We start from the raw sequence: 26163 nt of genomic DNA on the forward strand, positions 1-26163 counted from the left end.
TTAATTTTTAGATTATGTCTCTCACAGTGGACATGCACCTATGATGACAATTTCAGACCATGATTTCCAAGTGGGAGAACTTGCAAAATAGCAGGGTGTTCAAATACTTATTTTCCTCACTGAATATGTATATATAATAGTTTAAAACATGCTTTTAAAAAACAAAGCCAGAGAAACATTTCAAAGGTGAAAATGTGTATACATGAATTCTGACAGGCAGGAGGGCAAACAAAAAATGCTGGAGGACTCTGTAGCTACACTGATTCAGTAGCCAGATATTGGATATTGCTGGGCAAAGTGGACTGTAATTGGTTGAGAGGGCCGGGTTGGCAGCACATACCAGTTGGCACTGAATGTGTTAAAGACTGCCAGCAGCAAAGTCCCAGCTCAATGTCAGGGGGGGTAAGATGAGAAGAGGGGGAGTGAAAGTCAGAGTGAGGGAGAGACAGATAATGAGAGAGAGAGGAACAGAGTGTTGAATTGAGGCTACCTCCCTCTCTCTTGACAATGGGCCTTGACAGTTGTTTCTGTTCTTTTGTGATGGATCTGCACACAAATCAAATGTTGGTCAGGGTCACAAGGTCAGGTCTGGAGGATACCCTATCACAGGCGGGGTGGGTGGGTACAAGGTGCATGCTAGAAAATGGGGTGACTGGGACTATGAAATTGGGCAGTAGCAGTTAGGATAAGATGAAAGAGAACATGGACAGATCTGATGAACAAAGACACTAAGTAGGTACTCTTAAGATAATGTAAGAGATGGGACTTGACTTGACTTTAGAAAAAAAGAGATACGAATGGCAAAAAAAAATCTTTCTATGTACAGTGCCTTGCGAAAGTATTCGGCCCCCTTCGAACTTTTGCCACATTTCAGGCTTCAAACATAAAGATATAATGTCATTTTTTGTGAAGAATCAACAACAAGTGGGATGCAATCATGAAGTGGAATGAAATTTATTGGATATTTCAAACTTTTTTAACAAATCAAAAACTGAAAAATTGGGCGTGCAAAATTATTCGGCCCCTTTACTTTCAATGCAGCAAACTCTCTTCAGAAGTTCAGTGAGGATCTCTGAATGATCCAATGTTGACCTAAATGACTAATGATGATAAATAGAATCCACCTGTGTGTCCTCGAGTCTCCGTATAAATGCACCTGCACTGTGATGGTCTCAGAGGACCGTTTAAAGCGCAGAGAGCATCATGAAGAACAAGGAACACACCAGGCAGGTCCGAGATACTGTTGTGGAGAAGTTTAAAGCCGGATTTGGATACAAAAAGATTTTCCAAGCTTTAAACATCCCAAGGAGCACTATGCAAGCGATAATATTGAAATGGAAGGAGTATCAGACCACTCCAAATCTACCAAGACCTGGCCGTCCCTCTAAACTTTCAGCTGATACAAGGAGAAGACTGTTCAGAGATGCAGCCAAGAGGCCCATGATCACTCTGGATGAACTGCAGAGATCTACAGCTGAGGTGGGAGACTCTGTCCATAGGACAACAATCAGTCGTATACTGCACAAATCTGGCCTTTATGGAAGAGTGGCAAGAAGAAAGGCATTTCTTAAAGATATCCATAAAAAGTGTTGTTTAAAGTTTGCCAAAAGCTACCTGGGAGACACACCAAACATGTGGAAAAAGGTGCTCTGGTCAGATGAAACCAAAATTGACCTTTTTGGCAACAATGCAAAATGTTATGTTTGGCATAAAAGCAACACACCTCATCACCCTGAACACACCATACCCACTGCCAAACATAGTGATGGCAGCATCATGGTTTTGGCCTGCTTTTCTTCAGCAGGGACAGGGAAGATGGTTAAAATTGATGGGAAGATGGATGGAGCCAAATACAGGACCATTCTGGAAGAAAACCTGATGGAGTCTGCAAAAGACCTGAGACTGGGACGGAGATTTGTCTTCCAACAAGACAATGATCCAAAACATAAAGCAAAATCTACAATGGAATGGTTCAAAAATAAACATATCCAGGTGTCAGAATGGCCAAGTCAAAGTCCAGACCTGAATCCAATCGAGAATCTGTGGAAAGAACTGAAAACTGCTCTTCACAAACGCTCTCCATCCAACCTCACTGAGCTCGAGCTGTTCTGCAGGAGGAATGGGCAAAAATTTCAGTCTCTCGATGTGCAAAACTGATAGAGACATACCCAAGCCACTTACAGCTGTAATCGCAGCAAAAGGTGGCGCTACAAAATATTGACTCAAGGGGGCCGAATAATTTTGCATGCCCAATTTTTCAGTTTTTGATTTGTTAAAAAAGTTTGAAATATCCAATAAATTTCGTTCCACTTCAGGATTGTGTCCCACTTGTTGTTGATTCTTCACAAAAAATTACAGTTTTATGTGTTTATGTTTGAAGCAAGCGGCAACCTCCCGCGATCTCTCTTGAAGCCAATATGGAAGTAATGTAAACTGCAATTCCTCAACTGGCCACTATAGGGACAGACTCCAGAAGGGAGAAGAATCTCATTGAGCCCCATGTTAAAATTCTCAACTTTAAAGCAGAAAAAAACATGTTTACAGCCTGGTACAAATTGTGGTTTTGGCTTATAAGGCTAATTTTGATCTTCATGATAACTGTGAGGGGGGTAAAGTTTTTTATAACTCATTCGTTTACGTTATAGAAAGCCTTAAAGTTCTGCATAATTAAGGGAGTGGTTACAAGTGGATAGCCATTTATCTGCCGTCTATTAGTCATTGCGTCACCTCAGCTCTGCGCACATCCCGTGTTTTTGCCCATTTTCTGTTATGCGGGAGTGACACGCGATGACTCGCTCACAAGATGGCAACGCCCAGCTCGCCCCTACTTTACGCTTCAGAGCGGCTTATCGGAATCATCTGGGTGACGTCACAAACACTACGTCAATATTTTTTTACAGTCTATGGTTTGAAGCCTGAAATGTGGCAAAAGGTCGCAAATTTCAAGGAGGCCGAATACTTTCGCAAGGCACTGTACTTAGTCTTGTGAAGTAATACAATTGCTTTCTGTGACAAATACACCAGTCTTGATAATTTGATAATATGTTCCTTGCACAGAAGCACAAAATGAACTGCACAAGTCACTTGTACAACAAAATTATCACATCATTGTGAATAATGCCAAACTGCTCTCACATGTCTAAGTTTGGTCTGCTTTTAAAACAAAGCTATTGTATGACCTCAAAAGACATAGAATACAGCACACTGGCCCTTTTACGATACTTGTACAGTGTTTTGGCACTTTGGAACTTTTTGAGCTAATTTTCTATTATCGTCAAGCCAGGAACTTCACATTTAACGTGCAAAGGGGAAAAAAAATATTGTGGTTTCCGGATGAGTACAATGATGACAGACAGAATTGTGGGTGAACTGTTGCTTTAATTTTTGTAGCACGTCCACAACCATTCTTTCCAAAGTCAACAACTCTGCGTGTTCAGGCTTTTAGATGCATTTATACTGCCATTTAAAGGTTCAAAGCTTACACCTTCCAGAACCAAGAACAAGAGAAAATGGAACAGAAAGAGAAAATGATACTGAAATAAATAAAGAAAGAGAAAAACAAGCATGATCTACCTGACCTTTTTCAGAATGGATCAAGCCAGAGTGTTGGCCTCGCTATAGCAACAGTGACAAATGCCCTATAGTAACCTCTCTTCTCCCTCCCTTTCTTCTCTCTCACTCACTCACTCGCCCGCATGTGTAATTGCTTGCAGGCATCTGAATGCAGCAGATGAACTTTAGCCTACTGAGGAGGCGGGGTGTGTGTGTGTGTGTGTGTGTGTGTGTGTGAGAGAGAGAGAGAGAGAGAGAGAGAGAGAGAACAGAGAGGGTGGGGGGAGGACTGGCAGCGTTTGTTTTGTCTGGTCACATGGGGCCAGGGCCGCCTTTCCGTTACAAGGCCCCGGTGCATGCTGGGAAAAGCTGACTGCTGTACGACAGTTAACCCTTCCAGCATGGAAAATATCTGACTGAAATGGGTTCAGGTTTACAGTCGTGTTTGTGCAGATTTATGGAGTATAAGAAGCACTTTTATCAGTCAGTAGCTCTGCAGTGCAGAAAACCTTTTTCATTCATTTAGATGTTGAGGAGCAGCCAAGCAGCATTTTCAGCCAAATTTAGAAGACCTCCTAAAATAAAATTACACTCAAATACTTGGCACAAAACAGCCCTGCAGCTTTCAAGATATAATACAGAGAACATTGCTTTATGGTGAAAAAAAAGGGGGAGGCAAATCAAGAAAAATGGCAGTGAGCACATCAGCTGAGCGTTTCTGCCTCAGAAGAAATATAGAAACCCCAAATGTTCCCAAGAAGGAGAGTGTCTTTTTTGAGAGGTTTTTTTTTTCCACAAAAAGCTCTTGGCAGGGACATTTGCAGTGCTGTCTGGTAATTGTGTTAACAGAGCTCATCTCTCTAAGGGTCTTGACCTGCCATCAGCCCCAACACCCACATGACCCCAATTTTTATCCTCTTCCTGCAACCTATACATCACATCAATTTATAATTAAAGGTCCCGTTCTTTGCGATTCCATCTTTCAAACTTTAGTTAGTGTGAAATGTTGCTGTTAGAGCATAAATAATACCTGTAAAATTATAAAGTGCAAAGTTCAATGCCAAGAGAGATATTTTATTTACCAGAAGTTTCCTTTCAAAGCCTACAGCGAACGGCCGGTTTGGACTACACCCCTGCACTTCCTGCAGGAATGACATCACTAAAACCGTTTGTTGACTAACCCTCCGCCCACAAGAATACGAAAAATAGGGGGCATGGTCTTGTTGCTCTCCCATGTGGAGAAGAGCGCACATTGAACGCGTTCATCTCCCCGTTATGGTAAGAGGCGGGAACTTTCCGGGCAAAGTGCGCTAAGTCACAACACTGGAAGCACTGGCCCAATCAGAACTCGTTACGTGTTTCTAAAGAAGGGACTTCATAGAACAAGGAAATCATCAGGCCGTTTTTAGGACAGAGGAAACAGCGCTGTACAGATAAGTACATTGTGTGAAAAATACTGTGTTTTTTTACACGTGAAACATGAACTCATGTTATATTGCACACTGTAAACATAATCAAAGCTTCGAAAACACGCGAAGAATGGGACCTTTAAATACGGAAGGCGATGAATGCTACTTGTCACTACTGTCCAATGCAGTCATACATTTTAATATTATTTAAATATAATTTTGACAAACATTGGTTGCTGTATTATGTATATAATGGAAGCCTATTTCCACCTCATAAAATAATGCTATGCTTTTTAAAATAATTACGAAAGACATAAATAAGACATTAATTGTCAAAACTATGAGATACTAAATAATAAATATGACATAAAAAGTTGAAATGGACCAACAACAAAAAATTATGATGACATAAAAAGTCAAAATAGACCAATACAAAAACTAATAATTATCACAAGTCACACTGTAAACCCGTGTTAACAGAACTCAATTTTTTTTAGTTAACTTATTTTTTTAAAAAGTTGATTAAAACTTTTAAAGTCCCAATTTTCCAGAACTTAAAAGGTTGGATTACCTGCTACTTGTACCTTTTGATAACAGTTAAATTGAAGTGCTTATTTAGCTCAACTCAAATATTTGCAGTTAATATGACTTACTATTTTCTGTTAAGGTAACTCAATCATTTTCAGTTATTATAACAAAGTTTTGAGTTTTCACAGAACTTTAAAAATTAAGTACACAACCACACCATTTTATGTTAACAAAACTCAATTTGTATTGGTTTGTGTTGTCATTGTTTCACCATGCTGGGTACTACCAATCAAAACTTCCCCATGGGTCCCAACATGCATTGTGGCAAAAGTGTCTCACAAACACAAAGCGGCCATGATAACTACTAATATTACACAGTCAAGGGTCAAGAGCCCAACTAAAGCAAACACTTATCTTTTTAAATTATTAAAACAGAAATAAATTCATTCCGGTTAGTTATAAGTTAGTTCACATTAGGCATGTGCCGATATCAATTTTTCATGTTGCGATTAATTGCTGTAGTTTTATCCCGATATACAATATTATCACGATATTGAAATAAGTTGCAAAAAAAGTGTTGTCATAGCATAACAGCTTTAAGAACTATTTTTGTAATAACAACAGTTCTGGAAAAAATTAAGAGAAATCAATGTTAAGTGGTCTCTTAATTTTTTCCATAGCTGTAAAAGTGCAATTTTCAAACAGATTAAAGTGCAAAAGAATTAGGCTATAAAGAACAACAGGTAACAAATTAATATAAGGTCTCCTTATAATGCATTAACTAAGATGCAATAGCTACATTTGTTACAGAAAGTAAAATGTTTTCGGTAATGTTAGTTAAGAAATACTGATCATTGTTAGAATCTTAGGTCCATTAAAAAGTTATTTTGTTATTAAACAGTAACTAATAAATTAACATTACTTAGAATAGTTAATTCTTTATAAGTATTTTTCATTGTCAGTTTGGTAATAATGAATTAACATGTTAACTAATGAAGTCGTATGTCTTTTGGACAAATAATCAAAAAAATTCTAATCATTAGGGCATGTTGTAGTCCAGATTAAAACATAAAAATGTTTAAGTTTGAAAATAAATAGCCTATTAAGTCTTTAAGTATTAAAGTGATGTAAAATTATGAAAAACATTGAGATTACAAAAAACGAATGGCTGTTTTAAAAACTACTTCACTAGTGGTTGCTTTTGTTTGCGGGGTTTCCGGGGTAACCACTGCATTCTGCAGTTCATCAGCGCCCTCTGCTGTCACTGAGCGGCACTTCAGCAGCTCGTCTCCTTCACTCGTTCATGTGCTTCCCGTTTACATCTGAGCGCATGTCCATTTGACGCAGAATACAGCGGTGTTGAGCATTTATACGTTGATGGGCAAAGTATTCTTGAGTGCATTATACATTTTTTTAATAATTGTTAATAAATTATTATTTACGATATTTTGAAATGCCCACAATAACAATTTCATATTCATTTATAGTGATTTATCGAAAATCGGCACATGCCTAGTTCACATATTATTGTTAGGTTTAGTAACTTACAAATTTTTACTTACTCAATTTAAGATTTCACACAATTAAAAAGTCGCCATCTTAATTTGAATCACCAACAGACAAGGTGAAAAGAACCGCCTTTTGTAAATATCCTCCAATCAGTGAATTAGTTCTCTTGTTGCCAGACAGAACTCCTTGAATGGCCAATCACATCAAAGCAAGACCAAAGTGAGCTATTTTAAGCATCTTGGGAGATGTGGTCTTCTCATCACAGCCGGTGGAAAATAGGACTCGGGCAGAAATCACGTTCATGCATGCGGTTATTAACGTTACTGTAGTCTAAAGCAGAGCAGGACCGAGTGTTATGGACCTGAGCAAAGCTGCTGGAGCGACTGTTAAACAAATACCCGCCTCGCGAATACCGGGACTTTTATTATGACGGGACGGGACTCATTCGCCGGGCGCCTGCACAGATCCGCTCTTCCGGTTATGATTTTGAGGTAATGTAGCTCTGTTTATCATATTAGATACATTTAAGTGTGTTCAAAACGATGTTATGACTTTACTCTGTGCGTTCACTTGTTCACACTGCTAAGAGTAAAGCGCTCCTGCCAAATAAAAGCCGAAACCGAGGGTAACGCAGATATGACGCAATTGACAGGCAACTCCCTCAAATGCAATGCTGAAACGTCCCTGTCCTTAAAAAAGCAATTTTCTCACAATTTACAAATAGTTGGAAACTTCTGGGATATTGTAGGTACTCAACTGAACAAAATATATAACACTGGGCTAGTGGTTTTTGGATATTTTACTGCAAAAATACTACATAGTGCACCTTTAAGTTATATTTTATTTATATTTTTAAGTTTCTGCTTACTTATTCACAAAAAAGTTCCAATTGATCAAAATATATTAGTTAAAATTACTCAAAAGGAAGACCATGTTACATCAACTTGAAATAATTAAATTAGTAGAACTTTTTCTAAAACTTTGAGTATACACTACTTAATCTATTTAATTAATTTGAAAGTTCGGGTTTACAGTGCACAATTAACAATAATTAATTATGTCGTCATAATTATTACTTTTAGGACTATTACTACTTATGATTAATGATCTAATTTATTAATTTATTATAACTGAAACTTTTGAAGTCACAATTTTCTAATTTTGAACCAAAACCCACTAAGACACTGACCAAGCAAACAAATATGACAACCAATAGGATAAAAATGACAAACAATTGCCATGTGTTTCTCACTATATGACTTTTTATTATCTATGGAAAGCCCACTTTCCTTCTCCAGCTCACACTCACACACAGACGGAAACGTACATGTGCACAGAAACTTGTAAGCTCTTGACTGGCGATCAACTTTTTTAATAAAACCCAAAAGCTACATATCATTTCTCAGTAGTGAGGTGATAAGGTTCCTGTTTTTGAAGCAGTTAAACTTATAGCTTTGCTAAGTACAGATGCTGGTCCCGAACACATTTGAAAGTTTTACAATTATTCCTGACATAATTTCCAATTAGTATATATTTGACTTTTTATCTAAGAATTACGACAGGATTATGCTTTACCAAAGCATGATTTCTTATTTTTTAACGGAAATGGGCTTCCATAAATATTACATTGGTATCAGTAATTATAAAATAAAATAAAAAATTCACACATTTAATTAAATGTAATTGTTTAAATAATTTTAAAAGTGAATTTGGAATTAAATGGGAAAACATATTGGCTGTGAAAACAGTCCAACCTTAAGAGTATAGGTTATAAATGATCAGACAGCCTCTGTGGAAATGCAAGAGCTATATTATGTATAATAATAATAATAATAATAATAATAATAATAATAATAATAATAATAATAATAATAATAGATAATAATATATTACTAATAGATTTTATTTATAACGCACTTTTCATTACGAAGAATCTCAAAATGCAACAAATTGAAAAAAAGAATATATCTGCCCATTTTAAAGGAAAACTTACAAACGTACAAAAACGAACCTAACACCGGCTGGAAGCTCTCAACACATGACAGAGACATGTAAGAGGAAGTAAACAGAGGACAGGCACTCAACCTGATGTCACCTAGACAGGCAGGTGGACTGTGTGGTTTGTGTTCAGGTTCAGACAGACAGAGAGTACATCTGTCTGCCTCAATGAATAATACAGAAAATGAGAGAGAAAAGAGCAAAGGGGTCGACCAAGTACAAGTTCAGTGGAGCATGTTCAGATGTGCTCTTATCACAAAAGCACTCCCATGATGCATTGCCTCGGTCAGAGTGTAGGCGGTCAATGCAGCTGTGCACCGGAGAGCGCAAAGCAACACTGAGAAGAGGGTCACAATACTCATTCAGAGCCCATGAGGACACACTCTGAGACCATAAGATGCAACAAAGTAAGATACAACAGAACTTTACAATCAACGTAAATTGAAATGGACATCGCACACACTCACATAATTCAACGAATCAAACAACTTTTAATTGCCAGCAAAAAGATAATATAATTAGAGATGATAGCTACAATTTCATGAGGTCTACATAGTCAGATGTTTGAGAGCTGATAATTTAATAATTATTAATAATTCAGATAATTCTGACTAAAAACCTCAGATTTAAACAGGAAGAGATTGTCTGACCAACATGTACAGTGTTCAACTTTTTAGTTTTCTTCACATGTTCAGGGTAGGTATGCACCAATTACAATTCTAGCTATTTAAAATTCACACTAGATGATGGTTTTAATTAGTATTTATTAGTATTAATAATGCTGGTAAATACAAATAACAATATATTAAAGGGATAGTTCACCCAAAACTAAAAATGAGCCCATGCATGATTTACTCACCCTCAAGCCATATATATATGACATTCTTCTTTCAGAGGAATACAATTAGAGTTATATAAAAAATGTCCTGGCGTTTCCAAGCTTTATGGCTGCTCCAAGTGAATGGCTGTTTTGAAATAAATGTGCATCTATCCATCATAAAAGTGCCGACAAGGTTCCGGGGGTTAATAAAGCGCTCCTGCCAAATAAAAGCCGAAACCGAGGGTAACGCAGATATGACGCAATTGACAGGCGACTCCCTCAAACGCTATGCTGAAACGTCCCTGTCCTTAGTTAAAGTAGCAATTTTCTCACAATTTACAAATAGTTGGAAACATTTAGGATATTGTAGGTACTCAACTGAACAAAATATATAACACTGGCCTAGTGGTTTTTGGATATTTTACTGCAAAAATACTACATAGTGCACCTTTAAGTGAAGCGATGCGTTTGTGTAAGAACTGTTATCTCTAACTTGACTGAATAAATCATGGGCTAATTTAAATTTTGGGGTGAAATAACCATTTAAAATTTCATCAAAAATAGTGCGCAGACAGTGAAATATTAAAATATTGTTACAATTTAAAATAGCTGTTTTGAAAAGCAATTTATTCATCTAGTGGCAAAGATGAATTTTCAGTATCATCACTCCAATCTTCAGTCACATGATCCTTCATTAAAAAAAAGTCTAATCTGGACATCAAGAAACATTTCATATTATTATCAATGTTGAAAACAGTTGTGTCGCTCAATAGTTTTGTGGAAACTCTCATACATTTTTTTCAGGACTCTTTGATGTAGAAGAGCATTTAGTTAAAACAGAAAGCATTTAGTATATTTAGTCCAGATACAGTATATTGTGCATCCCTATATTTTAAGCCCCACTAGTGGACTGATAAAAACCTGTGGACCCTGATGCCAGGATATTATGTAGCAGGCTAGCCGCCAGCCAGTCAGACAGCAATTGCTGACATCAACCAGTTCTAACCAGTTCTGCATACAATGCACTTGAGTGAGCGGTCTGTGAACGTCTGAGACTAAAGTCCGCAAGACTTTGTCACTCTAACTATGTGCACTCATGTAACCTTTGTCTACTCAGTTGCGCGTGTGTGTGTGTGTGTGTGTGTGTGTGTGTGTGTGTGTGTGTGTGTGCGTTCAGAACTCGATGTACTACAGCACAGCGGTCAGTGCTGCTGACTGCAGGGAATGAATAGGACCATTGCATGCACACCGATCACTGATCACTACATACACAGCGACCTTTCCTGAACCAGCTCAGAGCCCAGATGACCCTGTTAGGATGCTGACAAACACAGACACACAGGCACACACAGGCACACACACACACACGCACACACAAGCTTAAACGTGCACATGAAAGCTAGAGATTATCACAGTTGCTGAGGTCATGCTATACAACCGAAAGACCCAGAAGCTCATCTTTCAGATTTATGCGTTATCAGTTCACTGCAGTCGTCAGTTAACTATGCTCCAGTGAAATCTCTAACATACTTAAAAAATCATTATTAGAGTATTTTAGAGTGAAGCTATCTACCCTGTACCTAAGCTCACTTCTAGTCACTCGCAATCTGTGTTTTTGGCAAATGCAGGGTGAAAAGCCTTGTGTGTTTAAGTACGTGCTTATGAATGACTATAGAGGAAAAGATCATAAAGATTACAGTGTCAGCTACCGGGTGAAGATTGAGATACGCTGGATAAGGTAAATGAGGAAATGGGTCAGAATGGGTCAAAGTTTATTCTGTGTGTACATTAGGTTAAACAAATAAAGATAGGGTGAGCAATAGAGAGAGAGAGACATACAGGAGGACTGGGCGTTGTGCCAGCTGATTATGAAAGTTCCAGGTGGGTGTCTGAGTTTATATGATACTTATGACCTAGTCAACACACAGACAAACACTCCCAGGCTTCTCAGAACACACTCTGATTCCCTGTACCGCCACTAGAGCGGTCTAAAACAAGACGAATGCTCACTCACTGACCCCATACTTACACAAAAGGTTCGTACCACACACACACACACACACACAGTGATCTAAACGACCCAAATAGAAGTAAATGTGTTCAAAGCAGTCAAAACAAGGGCGTATCTGATCGTCCAACACACCAGGAAATATTGTCTTGTTACATTCGGGACAGCTAGAGGGTACATTATGCTTTAGTTTTTCCATCCTTCCAAGAAAACAACTAATTCTAAATGTGGAGAAGTTTCAGCCATGCGATGGTGCTTTGGACCTCTGGGGCTCTGCAGAATTTAAGCACGAAAATACCAATGCCAAGAAGGAAGCTTTAGAGAGCACTTTACTAAAGGAACAGATTCATGCAGGGAAGAACTGCAGGCAGGGTGGGTCACAGCACTTGGAAAACAGCCTGGAAAACATATTACCATGACTATGCAAATTCTTTTGGAAGAACATTAATTTGTGACACATGCATCATGCACAATGCTTGCCATTCTCTGGGTGGACAGGAAAACTCTGGTTTATGTCATTTTACAAAATCCCATTCAAGCTAATTTTAAAAAAAGATTTGTTTTTCCTCATCTAAAATGCCTTCATATGATTTTTCAGCAAGAGGCTTGCAATTATTTCCAGAGGAACTGGACTAAAGACTATACAGAGTATAAGCTGTTTGAATGTTATTGTCATCCAGCCTGTCCAACATTTTAAGTCTTTTTAACAAAAAACATGATTTTGTGACTGGGATGAATGGTTACTGTGGCGTAGATGGATAGAACAATGGAACACACTTTAACTCAGCATTGTCGTCTTGTTTCCAGTAAAATGTCTAAAAATAAAAATGTCAAAGAATTCCAAAAATCTGTAGTCAGATTTATTAAAATGCAGAATGAAAATCTCAATAAGACTTGTGAATGCACGGTGACTTGTATTGTGTTTCTGCTAGTCCTATCTCAATGAAAGGCAGAAATGCCATAAAATAAAACTTTATGTTCTGTTGTGAGACACTTCCTCAAGAATTAATAATGAGCTTATTTGTTTTGTTCATAATCTCCATAAATTGTGCATGTAGTCCATCACATAGATTTTTCTTAAGGGGGGGGGGGGGGGGGGGACACACTCAGTTTCAGTCAATCTCATGTCAATCTTGAGTACCTATAGAGTAGTATTGCATCCTTGATATCTCCGAAAAGTCTTTAGTTTCATTATATTTATAAAAGAAATATAGGCTGTACCGAGTCTTTCCAGAGAAAAACCGAGCGCCTGGAGGCGTATCGTGTGAGCGGAGCTAAAGAATGACGATCGCGAACAAAGCGGTGACGTCCTCAAGCGTGGAGAAACCCATGGCTATCTCAGCTAATACAGATATGATCCAGAATCAAATCTGAGGCAGAAATAAATTGAACAGGAGAAACAGCAACATCAGGACGTCCGTCTCTGTGGTATGGACTGTATTTAGTGGCCTGTCAACATTTGTGTCTTTACTAGCAGTTTATGAGGACATGATTCGGTTTATGGACTATTGTATGCGACTAACGTTAGACCTTAGCAAGCAAAACGGTTTTGCACGTCAGACTAGTGTAACATTATACAGAGAACAGCAATGGAGTAACCGTTAGCGCATTTGAATGACGAAGCACGCGATCGTGTTTACTGATGTTTACTCATGCGACGGTAGCCAATAGCAGAGACAGTTGAAGCAGTTTTACTCACCCACTGCTTCCAAAGCAGGACCGAACCTTTATCGCTGGGACCGCTCCATCAAAAACACACTTCTTTGGTATGATTTGGTGAAGTCCTGTGACAGCAGTGGCGTGGAAATCCACTTTGCGATGCGACTGAGGCGATGTTGTGAAGCTTCCCGTCATTTCTGCGTTCAAAACGGTTCAAATGCAGCGCTGCCTTCCCGGAATGCTGTGCTGAAGCGTTGAAGTCGCTCGACGTCAACCATAGGAATAAAGTGGAGTGCGGCGCGGACTGTAACCAACATAAGTGTTCACGGACGACTGGATCTGCATCTGAGAGACGTGCATTTCCTCTCTCGCTCTAGTCACGCGGGCGCGCACCCTACCGGGAGAAGAGCCCGTACGGCCCATACAAGGACCTTCCGCTCTATTTAACGTCAAGTAGACCCATACTCGGAAAAAACTCGCTGAGACTTGTGAGAAACCGGAAGGAGTATTTTTGACACAGAAATACTCTATCAAACGTCCAACATTAGTTTTTGAAACTTTGTCTATGTTTAGGATGGGAATCCAAGTCTTTAACAGTGTAAAAAGCTCAGTATGCATGAATCAGCATTTCACCCCCCCTTTAAATCAAAGGAAATTCATTTATTTATTACAATTTAAGCATACACCTCATTAAACTTTGTATGATTTAAGATCTTTAAGTCAAATATCAAAACATTTAAGAAAATGTATTTTTCCCAGCTGCAAGCTAAAATCAAAGCACAATGCTAAATGATTCCTAACTGGGGTAAAAAAGTTTAGTTTCTCCTAGTCTTTGGAAATAAAAATGATTTAGTTTACTCAGCAGGAAAAATTACTAAAACTGAATCAAAACTTTAAAAAACTTTAATTTTATGCTCCTTCTGAAAGAAGGTGTTTACAGGAGAACTATGCTCAGAAGAGACATTTTATAATCATATATAAATGATCTCTCCTACACACACACACACACACACACAAACAACAGCTGAGTCTTTTAAAAGCACCCACATGATGGCTAATACCAGAAAATATGAAAATATAGACATATAAACCACATGGTGGTGTGGTAGTTAAAGGTCAGGGCTTGTCACCGAATAAGGCATTGGCAAGCCCTTGTGGAATCTGTATGAAGAGAAGACGTCAACAATAAATCACTGCAGATTTCTCAAGAATGGGAATGTCTGTTATTCAAGTTCTACACATCGTGGGTTTACTAAATTTGAATGAAAAAATCTCTCACAACTCCATATTTTCTCCACAAAAAAAGTATTCAGTTTCCATTAACATTGTTGCCTTCAGCAAGGCACTTAAAGAGGTACTTCAGAGCTGGGTAGATGAATCTGTATTTAAACTGGGTCATCAATGTAGTAGAAATGTGAAATTAGTTTTTAATTTGGTGCCTTCTAGACTTAGAAAAGACAGAAAATTTATTTTTGTCTAATGGGGATGAAAGACTACAATTCCCAGAATGCTTCGCTGCCCTCTGAGGCCGTTCCCTAAGCCACCGCTACTGGATTACTGTGACTGAGTTGGAGAACAGACACTACAATTAAAAACTGAACGTGTCTGTTCAATATAATGAGTGAGTATCACAGCACTGAGCACTAACTGCAGGAGTGAGATAAATGAGCTGAGCTCTCCTGGTGAGAGCTGAGGTAATCGCGACTACACTCGCGGCATACATTCACAACGCGCGTTCAGTCTGGCGCGTTTCAGTTCATGCCTTTGCAAGCTTAAAGCTACACTGTGTGATATTTTCCCCCATCTAGTGGTGAAAAGATATATGACCATCCAGTGAATAATAGTTTCTGCTCCTCTCAATTTCGATTTCGTTTCAACTCCTACGGTGGCCGATTTAGTCATGGCTTCCAGTTCGACCTCTTCGGTAAGTGTTGCTTCAACTCAAGTGATGAGGTAATTTTTGAAGATGTCCCTCTTTGGCAAATGTACTTTCAAGATGGAGGAGCAACATGGCGACCGCCATCCGAACCCTCAACACGTATGTATTTTCAATGGTATATTATAAAATTACGAGAATGCATTATTACTTGAAAGAAGTAAATATACATTAATGAGCACATATATTTTTGAAAGAACTAAGTGATTTTAGCTAAGAATAAACTAAAAAAGTTACACAGTGTAGCTTTAACATTCATAGAAATTAATTTGAGAAGTTAAAAGACTTACATTGCTCAGCATAGCTCCGTTTAAATGAGTGCCTGTAGCTGTGAGCTGAGCTCTGAGTGTGATCTCCATCCCACATGCGCGGGTTCAAAACATGCGGAAATGGCTCCCTCTGCTGGCTGTAGTCTTTAGCCTTTGGCCAAACATTCCTCCTATGATGCAAATATCGTCAATTTGCATCATAGGAGGAATTTTTCAGAAATAAAATGCATAAATCTCTTGTCTCAGGGGGATATGAGGGGGGAAAGCACATTTATTTGAATATACTCCAGGGTTTCTACTGATACAAAGCCATATGCTAATCGCTGAAGTAACCCTTTAATTTTAGTTTGTCCTTACAATAAGTAGGTTTTTTTTTTGGATAAAAGCACTTACACTAGTAGAGTCGGTAAGATTTTTTTATGTTTTTGAAAGTCTCTTATTGGCTGCATCGATAAAATACAATATTACAATTTAAAACAACTATTTTCCATTGTAATAACTTAAAATTATTTTTTTCCTTTAATGGCAAAGCTGGATTTTCAGCACCATTACTCGTCAGTGTCTGACGTCTCCAGTGTCACATGATCCTTCAGAAATCATTCTAATATGCTGATTTGGTGCTCAAGAAACATTTATGATTATTATCAATGCAGAAAACAGTTTTGCAGCTAAATATTTTTGTGGAAAAACGAGATTTTTTTCACAATTCTTTGATGATTAAAGTTCAAAAGAACAGCATTTATTTGAACTCTTTTGTTATTTGATTGTTTTGTCATGCTATACATCTTTTAACTGTCTTTTTATCAATGTAATGTGTACTTGATGAATAAAAGTATAGTAAAAGAATAAAAGTAATATTATAATAAAATTATTAATATTACTAACCCTAAACTTCTCAATGGTATAAATATCACTAATAAATGTCTACATGCCAGACTCTGGCACAGCTAAGCAATGACGTGGGAATATGTGGGTAGGTATTTGGCCAGCCTGTATTTTGGAAAACTGGAATATAGTTTTATTTATCAGAGTGTATGAGAAAAACAGCTGATGATTCAGGAAAACACTGAAAGTTCAACTGTGACTAAGAAAACACCATGCAGATGTGAGGAGCTCACAACATCACCAAACTGATATGGGTAATTGTGGGGTAACAATGACTATTTCATAAAATCCTGCTCCATGTACTTTTTTATTTTGAGGCAGTGTCATCATAGGGTTCTCAGGGGGGTGGAGGACTGCCCTCTTTTAGTCCTCCGGTGACAGAGCGAGCTCCCATACATCAGCTTGAGCTGTCTGTTCCTCTGTTGTGACAAGAATGGAGGGGTTACATTTGTAGCCAGTTCACTCTTTGCTCACAGGGCAGTCAGGGGAGAAGAGGAGGGGCCAGACCCAGCATGGTACCCTTAATGGGGGTCCTGGCTATGGATGAAGCCTCAGGGGGATGGCCACACTGGACTTAAATGTTTATTTTCATAGCATTAATTCAACACCCCCACCATGAGTAGACTAGGGCCTATTGTCAGTGTTGGGCGCTGATGGATTGACACCATCTTTAGTATCTTAATGAGTAAAGCTAAAGATCTGCAAGTCAAGAAAGTCTGCATCTTACTCACCAAGTGAGGTTTTTATCATGTTCGAAGTTTGATTATCAGAAGGAACAGCATAGTGCAAGAAAATCTGCCATTTAATGGATCTGCATCATTCATGTAAATGCAACTTTGCTCAGGTCAAATTAATTAATTTAGTGGTAATTGTAGAGATATATTTTTTAAATGATTTTAATTTTGTTCTATAGTATGTCATGAAATAAATGTATATAAACACATATACATATATGCGATTTTAATGTTGAAAGCAGTTTTTGCTGCCTTAATATTGTGTAAACCTGGATCATTTTGTTCAAAAGGACAGCATTTATCTGAAATACAGTGCATCCGGAAAGTATTCACAGTGGTACACTTTTTCCACGCTTTATGTTACAGCCTTATTCTAAAATTAAATTAAATTAATTACGGTTGTCCTCAATTCTACAAACAACACCCCATCATGAAAAAATTATAGAAGTTTGTTTAAAATCTTTGCAAATATAATAAAAATAAAAACTGAAAAAATTCAAATATAAGTAACACATAAGGTGCTCCTGTTTCCACTGATCATCCTTGAATTAGTTCTACAACTTGACTGGAGTCCACCTGTGGTAATTTCATTTCATTGGACATGATTTGGAAAGGCACACACCTGTCTAAATAAGGTCCCACAGATAACAGAGCATGTCAGAGTACAAACCAAGCAATAAAGTCAACAGGACAACAAGCCTAAGCACACAGCCAAGATAACAAAAGAGTGGCAATGGGACAACTCAGTGACTGTCCTTGAGTGGCCCAGCCAGAGCCCAGACTTGAAAACGATTGAACATCTCTGGAGAGATCTGAAAATGGCTGTCCACAACGCTCCCCATCCAATCTGATGGAGCTTGAGAGATCCTGCAAAGAATGGGAGAATCTGCCCAAAAATTGGTGTGCCAAGCTTGTAGCATCATACTCAAATAGACTTGAGGCTGTAATTGGTGCCAAAGGTGACTCAACAAAGTATTGCACAAAGGCTGTGAATACTTATGTACATGTGATTTTTTATTTATTTTTAAAATAAATTTGAAAAGATTTACAACACACATCGTTGTCATTATGGGGTATTGTTTGTAGAATAGGAGAAAAATAATGAATCCATTTTGGAATAAGGCTTTAACATAAAAAGTGAAGTGCTGTGAATAATTTCTGGATTCACTCTAGACTTAAATCTTTTGTAGCATTATACATGTCTTTACTGTCAGTTTTGATCAATTTAATGCAACCTTGCTGAATAAAAGTTATTACAAATGATATACACATACTTACTCAACTTTTAAATGGCAGACAGTTTCCACAAAACCGTCTGCCATAACGGTTTCCACAAAAATATTAAGGATCACAACCATTTATTAGCATATTAGAATGATTTCTGCAACAACAACAAAAATCTGCTTTGCCATCACATTAATAAATTACATAAATCCAATGCAGTGTTTTGGATTTCCATTCAATAAGTTATTTATATGACTGCAGAGAAAGATGTTATATTTATGTTATGAACGCAAGTCATACAGGTTTGGATAAACATGAGAGTGCGCAAATGATGATGGCTTTTACATTTTGGGGGGAACTTTGAATATTTTGTTTATCCTATGTGCAACCCTTACTTGTCATCTATGATGGTGACATGGTGGGATGGAATTCCCAAAACCGCACAGCTGTCAAGCAGTTCCCTTTTGCGTTGCAGTCCTTGATTGTTGTAATTCCCTAAGCATTACAGAAACATGTGATGTGTCTCTTTTACATTATGCATAGCAATTCATTTTTTTATTTAATCAGTTAAAAAATAGAGTATATTACTTGTGCAAATTACATTATTAAATAGCATGCAATGGATTTTCAAGGTACAATAAAAAAGACTAGTTTTCATTAGAACTGAAAAAATATTTAAGTGATGGTTATGATTTATTTACAGAAGAGTAAACCTACCTGTTGACAAACACAACAAATACACTGATGCTTGTGATTCAACAAGTTGTAAGATGGTAGGTGCAAAGAACATGCATTCGTCATCTGGGTGTGCAGTGACTAACAGAGCTCGAGTCTCGTTGGCTCTCACGGGCAGCTTGTCATCTTCTGAGTTCCGAAAACACGCGCGAGACCTCTCTTGTGTTGGACAAAAATGTGCGTTTCCAGTGGTGTATGAAGGGGTGGATATTTTATTCCGTAAGTGTGGCCATAACTGACTAAATCTGTAATACACAAACTTTATAGAAAGAGTATAAGCCACAAAGACAAATATGATGGAAACGAAAACAAACATCTCGACCGCGCCATGAAAGAGTCCGTGTAAAACGTCGTTTCCTGAATAATGGTTCCTATTGAACTGCAGCTCGGATTATTTAAATAATTTAAAAAATGGTTATTGTAGGAAACTAATATTATTTATGTTTCCATCCTATATATCTAATCTAATTTTTCAGTAAAAAAAAGCACAAATGCAAGACATGATTGATTAAATTATATTTAATATACGCATTAGCTGGAATAAATTCAACGGCGAAAGCATATGTAAAGCAATTATTAATAAATGAAACAGTTAGTTTCTAAAATATGAATTGAAAATATTTTCCAGAATTTCTGGTGTACAGAAATATACGGAGATTGAAGTTTGGGTGGGGTGAAGGCCGTTTGTGGGGAGAGTTTGAACGTCACACCGTTTCATCCTGTTTGCTTGAGAAAAACTCTTTCACTCCGTCTCCTCAGGTGCACCAGAGCTGCACAAGATGCAAGCCACCGGGCATCCAGCAAGAAGAAACCGGTACACTTGTGACGTATATTAATATTTGGCGCAGAATCATAGAGAAAGCGACTCGACTAAATCTACGACTCAGTGAGGACAAATAACAAGCCTGTTTGCTTGTGTGTGTGTGTGTGTGTGTGTGTCTGTGTGTGTGTGTGTGTGTGAGAGAGAGAGAGAGCGAGAGAGAGAGAGCGCTCGCGCAGTCTCACTGCCGACGAATTACATTACCGCACGTTTGAACCGCACAGACTCATCTTTCAGCGTTTATTGGAGTGTCTTTAAGGACATGAGGTGAGTGTATTATTTAATGTGAATATTCTGAGTGCTTTGTGGTGAATTACACGCAGGCTCGTAAGAACTCAGCGCGTATGTTCAAGATGGCGACGCAGTTTTGAATGCAAAGGTGCAACATTCAGCTAACGGCTGTTTCCTTTATATTATTACCCTGCTCATGTTGTACTATGTATTGATTTAGGCAATCTCTTATGCGGCTGATTACATCTCTATCTACCCGAGATATTTATATTTTGTTTGTGGTTTCCGGTTAAATAGGGTTCCACGGATTAATAACTAGTAGCTTGCTGGCTAACGCCATTAGTGTGAGTTGACACCACAGCCAGGAGTTTACTGCTGAAAATCATTATTAAAGTCTGCTTTGTAATGTATACAAATGAGCTGAGACTGCTCATAATTGTGGGTTTCCTGGAATGTTTAAGAATTGTCTTGCATGTAAAAAGCCAGAGTTGTCTCTAAAATCATGCTTGAAACGAGAACAACACAAGTGCTGAATGTGTAACCTACTGTATTCAATATGAGTTACTTTGCTGCCTGAAAATTACAAAAAGTTTGGACAACAGATGACGGTCCTTTGCAACCGTATGTAGAAAGTGTTGTAGTAACCAATCGTAAAGATAATACATAGTGTAAAAACATAGCCTGCTGTTTTACCAGAGATATTCAAACTTCCTTTTAAATAATTAATATTGCATTAACTTGCTTAGAAAAAAGTAAATAGTCAGAATGTTCCTATATATATATATATTATATATATATATATATATATATATATATATACATATGTATATATGTGTATATATATATATATATATATATATATATATATATATATATATATATATATATATATATATATACATATACTATATTATATTTTATATATATATATATATATATATATATATATAAAATATAGCCTGTGTGTATTGTATATGTAATTGACCTTAATTCTGAGATTAAAAGGGGGGAAAAGCTGTGGAAAGGATATTATGCAAGGCTCTAGAGTCTAGACTAACATTTGAGAGCAGTAGCACTGGTGCCATTAAGTTCTACAGATGGCGTGTGCGCCACTAGCACCTGATTTGGTAGTGCTGGTGGATTTAAAAAAAAATCTTAAATAATTATTTTCTTTTTTTTTTGCATTTTTATATATATATATATATATATATATATATATGTATATCCTGAATCACCCCTATCTGGAGTGGGAAGAAAATGGAGAGACAGGCTCATGATTTGTGACCCTGTCTGTGAAAACCCAGCTAAAGTTATTTTTTTGTGATTCACTGTTTTCTACATAAAATCATCCTACATAATGTTAAGAACATTCTATTAAAATATAACCTTGATATCTCTAATATTAACTGAGTATGGCTATGTTAAAGAGTTGCTGAATTTTGGGCTCAGAAAATCATGTTTTTGAGAAATTCCAATGCAAACACAAGCTTATTTTTTAAAACTGCAACACATTTGATGCATAATTATCCTGAATATGAGCCATATACCACATTAAAGCTGAGATTCTCCCATTTTCAGTGATATATGACACATTTATGGGAAAATTCCTATGCGTATGTCCAAAAAGCACAAAAACATTCAAACGAATTGGGGGTACAAGAGCTTGATTGTAGCAACGATTACCAAGTCAATTAATTGAAATGATTTGTATAACTTTATTAATAAAAATTAAATATCCATGGAAAAAGTAATTAATATATAAATTCATTAATATATTACATTTCAGTAGAAAATCTCTAACTTAAATTATTTTACTGGGCTACTATGTAACATTAAGTACAGTACTGGAGTAAAAATAAAGAGAGGGATAGTTCACCCAAAAATAAAAATTGTCATCATTTATTTACCCTCATGTACCCTCAACCTGCACTTTCTTCAATAAACCCGGTTATATCATTATTCGGGGTAATTCCACCGAGATTATTATCGGAAAAGCTGTTTAAGCAATCAGCTATTTTCTGTTCCTGCTCGCGTTTAAGTGCTGCCATGTCAAATAGCCTAGATAACTTAATTCACTAATCCAGTGTTTCCCAACCTTTTTTCAGTCATGGCGCCCCTTTGAAAATGTTCTAAATTTTGTGGCACCCCCTCGCATAGGTTACGCTAGGGGTGTAACGGTACAGATTGCTCACGATTTGGTTTGTTTCACGGTTTTAGGTTCACAGTTTCAGGTTCACGGTTTCTGTATGGTTCGGTATTTGCTATGTTCATGGAAAAAAGGACTACTGTCAAATAAAAAATAAGAACAAATAACTTAAATACAAGCAGCAGCACAAATAATTACTGTTGAGCAAAGATAGGCTACTAATAAAATAATGCTTTTCAGGTAGGTCTAACATTAGTTTTTAGGTAAATAAATTGAATAAAGTAATCTTGAATGAAAAATTACTGCAAATTTAACTGTTTAAATTAAATATTAATCCTTATTAAACTTACAAAAGCTATTCAATCAATAAGAGTGAGTGATTCCTTATCATCTTTGACATTAAACAGACAGCAGTAAAGGCTACTGCACCTTTAAGACCCAGGGGTATTGCTTTCTCGACTGTTTGTTCACTTAAGGCATATTCAGACTGTGTCTGCTTGGATACTCATCAAGATGGACATGTTGACAAAGGCTACTTGTGTGAGTTTGTCCGTTCAAGCGCAAGACTTGAAAGAGAACTCAATATAGTTGTGCGCTGTGAGACGTGGATGTGCGGTTTCGGATGACCGCACAGAGACAAATCTTCTCACATCGCGATCGCACGTGAGTTCTCAATCGCGCCTTCTAACTCTACACGCGTATTCATATTCGAAGATACGGCAGCACTCGCATGCATTGAACAAAGTTTACACAGATAGACCGTTTTGCCCACTTACTTTTTTGATTATCGCTGTTGTAATGTATCACAGAGGAGCCAGCACGTGTATCCATCGACAGAAACATACATAACGCATTGTTTTCAAGTTACAACCCATATTAAAGATGCGTCATCAGATGTGAGATGAACCGCGATGCAAGTGCGTGCTGAAACCTTTTACACGGCACCCTGCGCACCCCGGTTGGGAAACACTCATTAATCTGACACACCACCATCCACAACATGTTTTATATTGACACATAGCAGGCCTAATAGGACTTTAAATTAAGATGGTTGTTATTATTAGCACAATGTTGAGCTACAAAACAAAGAAGAAAATATTAAAATATTGGTGATGACACAAAATCTCCACAGACATCTGAACCCTGCTTAAGTCGCGATGACCTGATTGCCGCTCGTGCCGATTGATATTAATGTCTTTCTCTTCCTAATGGTTAAAAAAAGTTCCTGAACCGAATAACATACGAATCGGCTGGTCTTGTGATGAAAACCCCCTAAGATGATTAAAATCTATGTTTAGGGAGCCCACATCCGGTATTTGTTTTGTGCAAAAGTATAAAGTGTAGTGTCAATAAAATCACTAATTTCAGTATTTATAATGTTATGAATTAAAAATTGAGTATTGTATCTCAAATCCCTTGGTATAATTACAGCAATAAACACAAATTACCTATTTTTGTCATTTTTATGGCTATGGCACTTTGACGATCCTTATCTCATTTAAATTTTGTGACTTTAGCCGGGGTTTCACAGACAGGGTCACATTTTACTATTTATATTTGTCAGCTAACTGTTCATTTAAACAGTGCCCTTGTGTTTAATATTTCAGTCTTTGGAGTTATGGAAAAATTGTGAAGCCGTCCCGTTTTTCATGCGTTTTTGAAGCTTTGATTATGTTTACAGTGTGCAATATAACATGAGTTCATGTTTTGTGTGTAAAAAAACAGTATTTTTCGCACAATTTACTTATCTGTACACCGCTGTTTTCTCTGTCCTAAAAACGGCCTGATGATTTTCTTGTTCTATGAAGTCCCTCCTTCAGAAACACGTAACGAGTTCTGATTGGGCCAGCGCCTCCCGTGTTGTGATTGGACAGCAGCTTAGCGCACGTTGCCGGAAAGGTCCCGCCTCTTACCATTAATGGGGAGATGAACGCGCTCAATGCTCAATGTGCGCTCTTCTCTACGTGGGAGAGCAACAAGACAACGTCCCCTATTTTGCGTGTTCTTGTGGGCAGAGGGTTAGTCAACAAACGGTTTTAGTGACGTCATTCCTGCAGGAAGTGCAGGGGTGTAGTCCAAACGGTCGTTCACTGTAAGCTTTAAAAGGGAACTTCTGTTAAATAAAATATCTCGCTTTGCATTAAACTTTGAGCTTTATAATTTTACAGGTATTATTTATGCTCTAACAGCAACATTACACACTAACTAAAGTTTAAACGATGGGATCGCGAAGAACAGGAAAGGCTGTATGAACTCTGAGATGAATAATGTAAAAAAATAAAATAATAATTTACTATTTTAGCCACAATACCATGGTTACATTTAGTGTTGCTACATTAAATCCATGCTGAATGTTGGTGATTTGTGGACTTCTATTGCTTTTTCGTTCATGACACAATGTATCTCTTGGTTTCCATGCATAGACCGTAAAAAATATAGACGACTCGTCATCATCTGTTTCCGCTTGCCAGATTTGAAGCTTTCAGGCGGCCTGGACGGCGCTGACATCTTTGAAACGAGTCTGCGCAGTAGAAATTTCGGGACCGGAGTTGTGCAGTAGAGCGCAGAAAGTAGAGCAGGAAGTACAGTCGGGATATCAAAAGCCCGCCCAAACTCTCACAGATGCAGAACAATTCATTATGTTAGTGTGAAATAAACAGTTATGGAAATGTAGAAATCAAAGCTAAAGCTCCAATCTGCTCCCAAAAATTCTAAAAAAAAGTCTGTTACTGCCTCAGTGACAACTTCGCTGTCAGTCTCAGCTGTCAATCATGACGTCACCCCCCCCCCCCGTTTTTATAGCATCATATAACTAACTAAAACTAAACTTATTTTAAAAACGAACACTTGAAATGAAATCATCGAGATGATAACTGCCTTCAATGACATAAACTAACTTTGGGGAAAAAATATTTGAAGTGTAATTTTATTGTTTAGTTTGCCTCGCATCCATTAGAAAACACGGAGGTGCAGCTATACTGGAACCGGTCACCGGGGGGCGATCGAGGCGCGAAAGCTTCAGTATCTGAGAGGGATACTGCAGGCTTGTTTCCACTTCAGTGCTATATGATCTGATATCTATGGTAACACAAAATTCTGTGCCAAATTTAAATGCTGCTTCTCACTAGATCTCGCAGCGATGTTATGAACAATGTGGCAAATTCAAATGCTAGATCTTCCAGCGCTCTGTAGTAATTATTTTGCGTCCCTGAGTAAATCTGTTCTGAGTAGGGTTGTGACGGTGGCAGTTTTTTCTTCTTTCCAAATCTTCATTTACTACATCGTCCATGAGAGTCCATGTCTAGTAGAATAAAATGGAGTAAGCTATTGTTAAATTCTTGGAAAATTGGGTGATGAGTAGATTTGATTTTACCCTGCACCTCAGTCTGGAAACCTGTACATTCATTTCCACTGCTTCTGTTACACTTTTGCAGGAACCAATCACAGACTGGCTTATCCACCTGGCGTGCTATTGGCAGGTTTAAAATGATAACTGATAGAGAAACGATGGGTCGTTGCCTGTTGATCAGGCCTCTTGTGGTCTGATTGGTTGAAGAACCATCAAATTGCATACAGAGTCTTTTGAACTATGCTCCTTTATCCTTTTGTGCAGTAGAAAATACAGAGCAGACTCCCCAGACCAATGTTCAATCTTAAATTGAGCTTGATCTGGTGATAGCCAGACAATGACCAGAGCGCA

At 37.6% G+C, this 26163-nt stretch overlaps 2 protein-coding genes across 11 annotated transcripts in view; one reads left to right on the forward strand and one right to left on the reverse strand.

Moving 5' to 3' along the window:
• Positions 1-19615, reverse strand: part of pigl (phosphatidylinositol glycan anchor biosynthesis, class L) — a 32655-nt gene extending 13040 nt beyond the window's left edge. For both annotated transcript variants that reach the window (XM_067438343.1, XM_067438342.1), the window contains exons 1-2: positions 19249-19615; positions 18927-19026 (exon numbers count right to left, since the gene is read on the reverse strand). In XM_067438343.1, the coding sequence (XP_067294444.1) occupies positions 18927-19026; positions 19249-19582 (434 nt within the window). In that variant the 5' untranslated portion in view covers positions 19583-19615. The remainder of the gene's footprint in view (positions 1-18926; positions 19027-19248) is intronic.
• Positions 19616-20208: 593 nt separating this feature from the next.
• The window catches only part of ncor1 (nuclear receptor corepressor 1), a 131081-nt gene continuing 125126 nt past the window's right edge, over positions 20209-26163 (forward strand). For all 9 annotated transcript variants that reach the window (XM_067438344.1, XM_067438346.1, XM_067438351.1 and 6 more), the window contains exon 1: positions 20209-20353. The gene's annotated coding sequence lies outside the window, so the exon portion shown is untranslated. The remainder of the gene's footprint in view (positions 20354-26163) is intronic.

The sequence above is a fragment of the Pseudorasbora parva genome, chromosome 3, assembly GCF_024679245.1.
Source record: "Pseudorasbora parva isolate DD20220531a chromosome 3, ASM2467924v1, whole genome shotgun sequence".
In the NCBI taxonomy this organism is placed as follows: domain Eukaryota; kingdom Metazoa; phylum Chordata; class Actinopteri; order Cypriniformes; family Gobionidae; genus Pseudorasbora; species Pseudorasbora parva.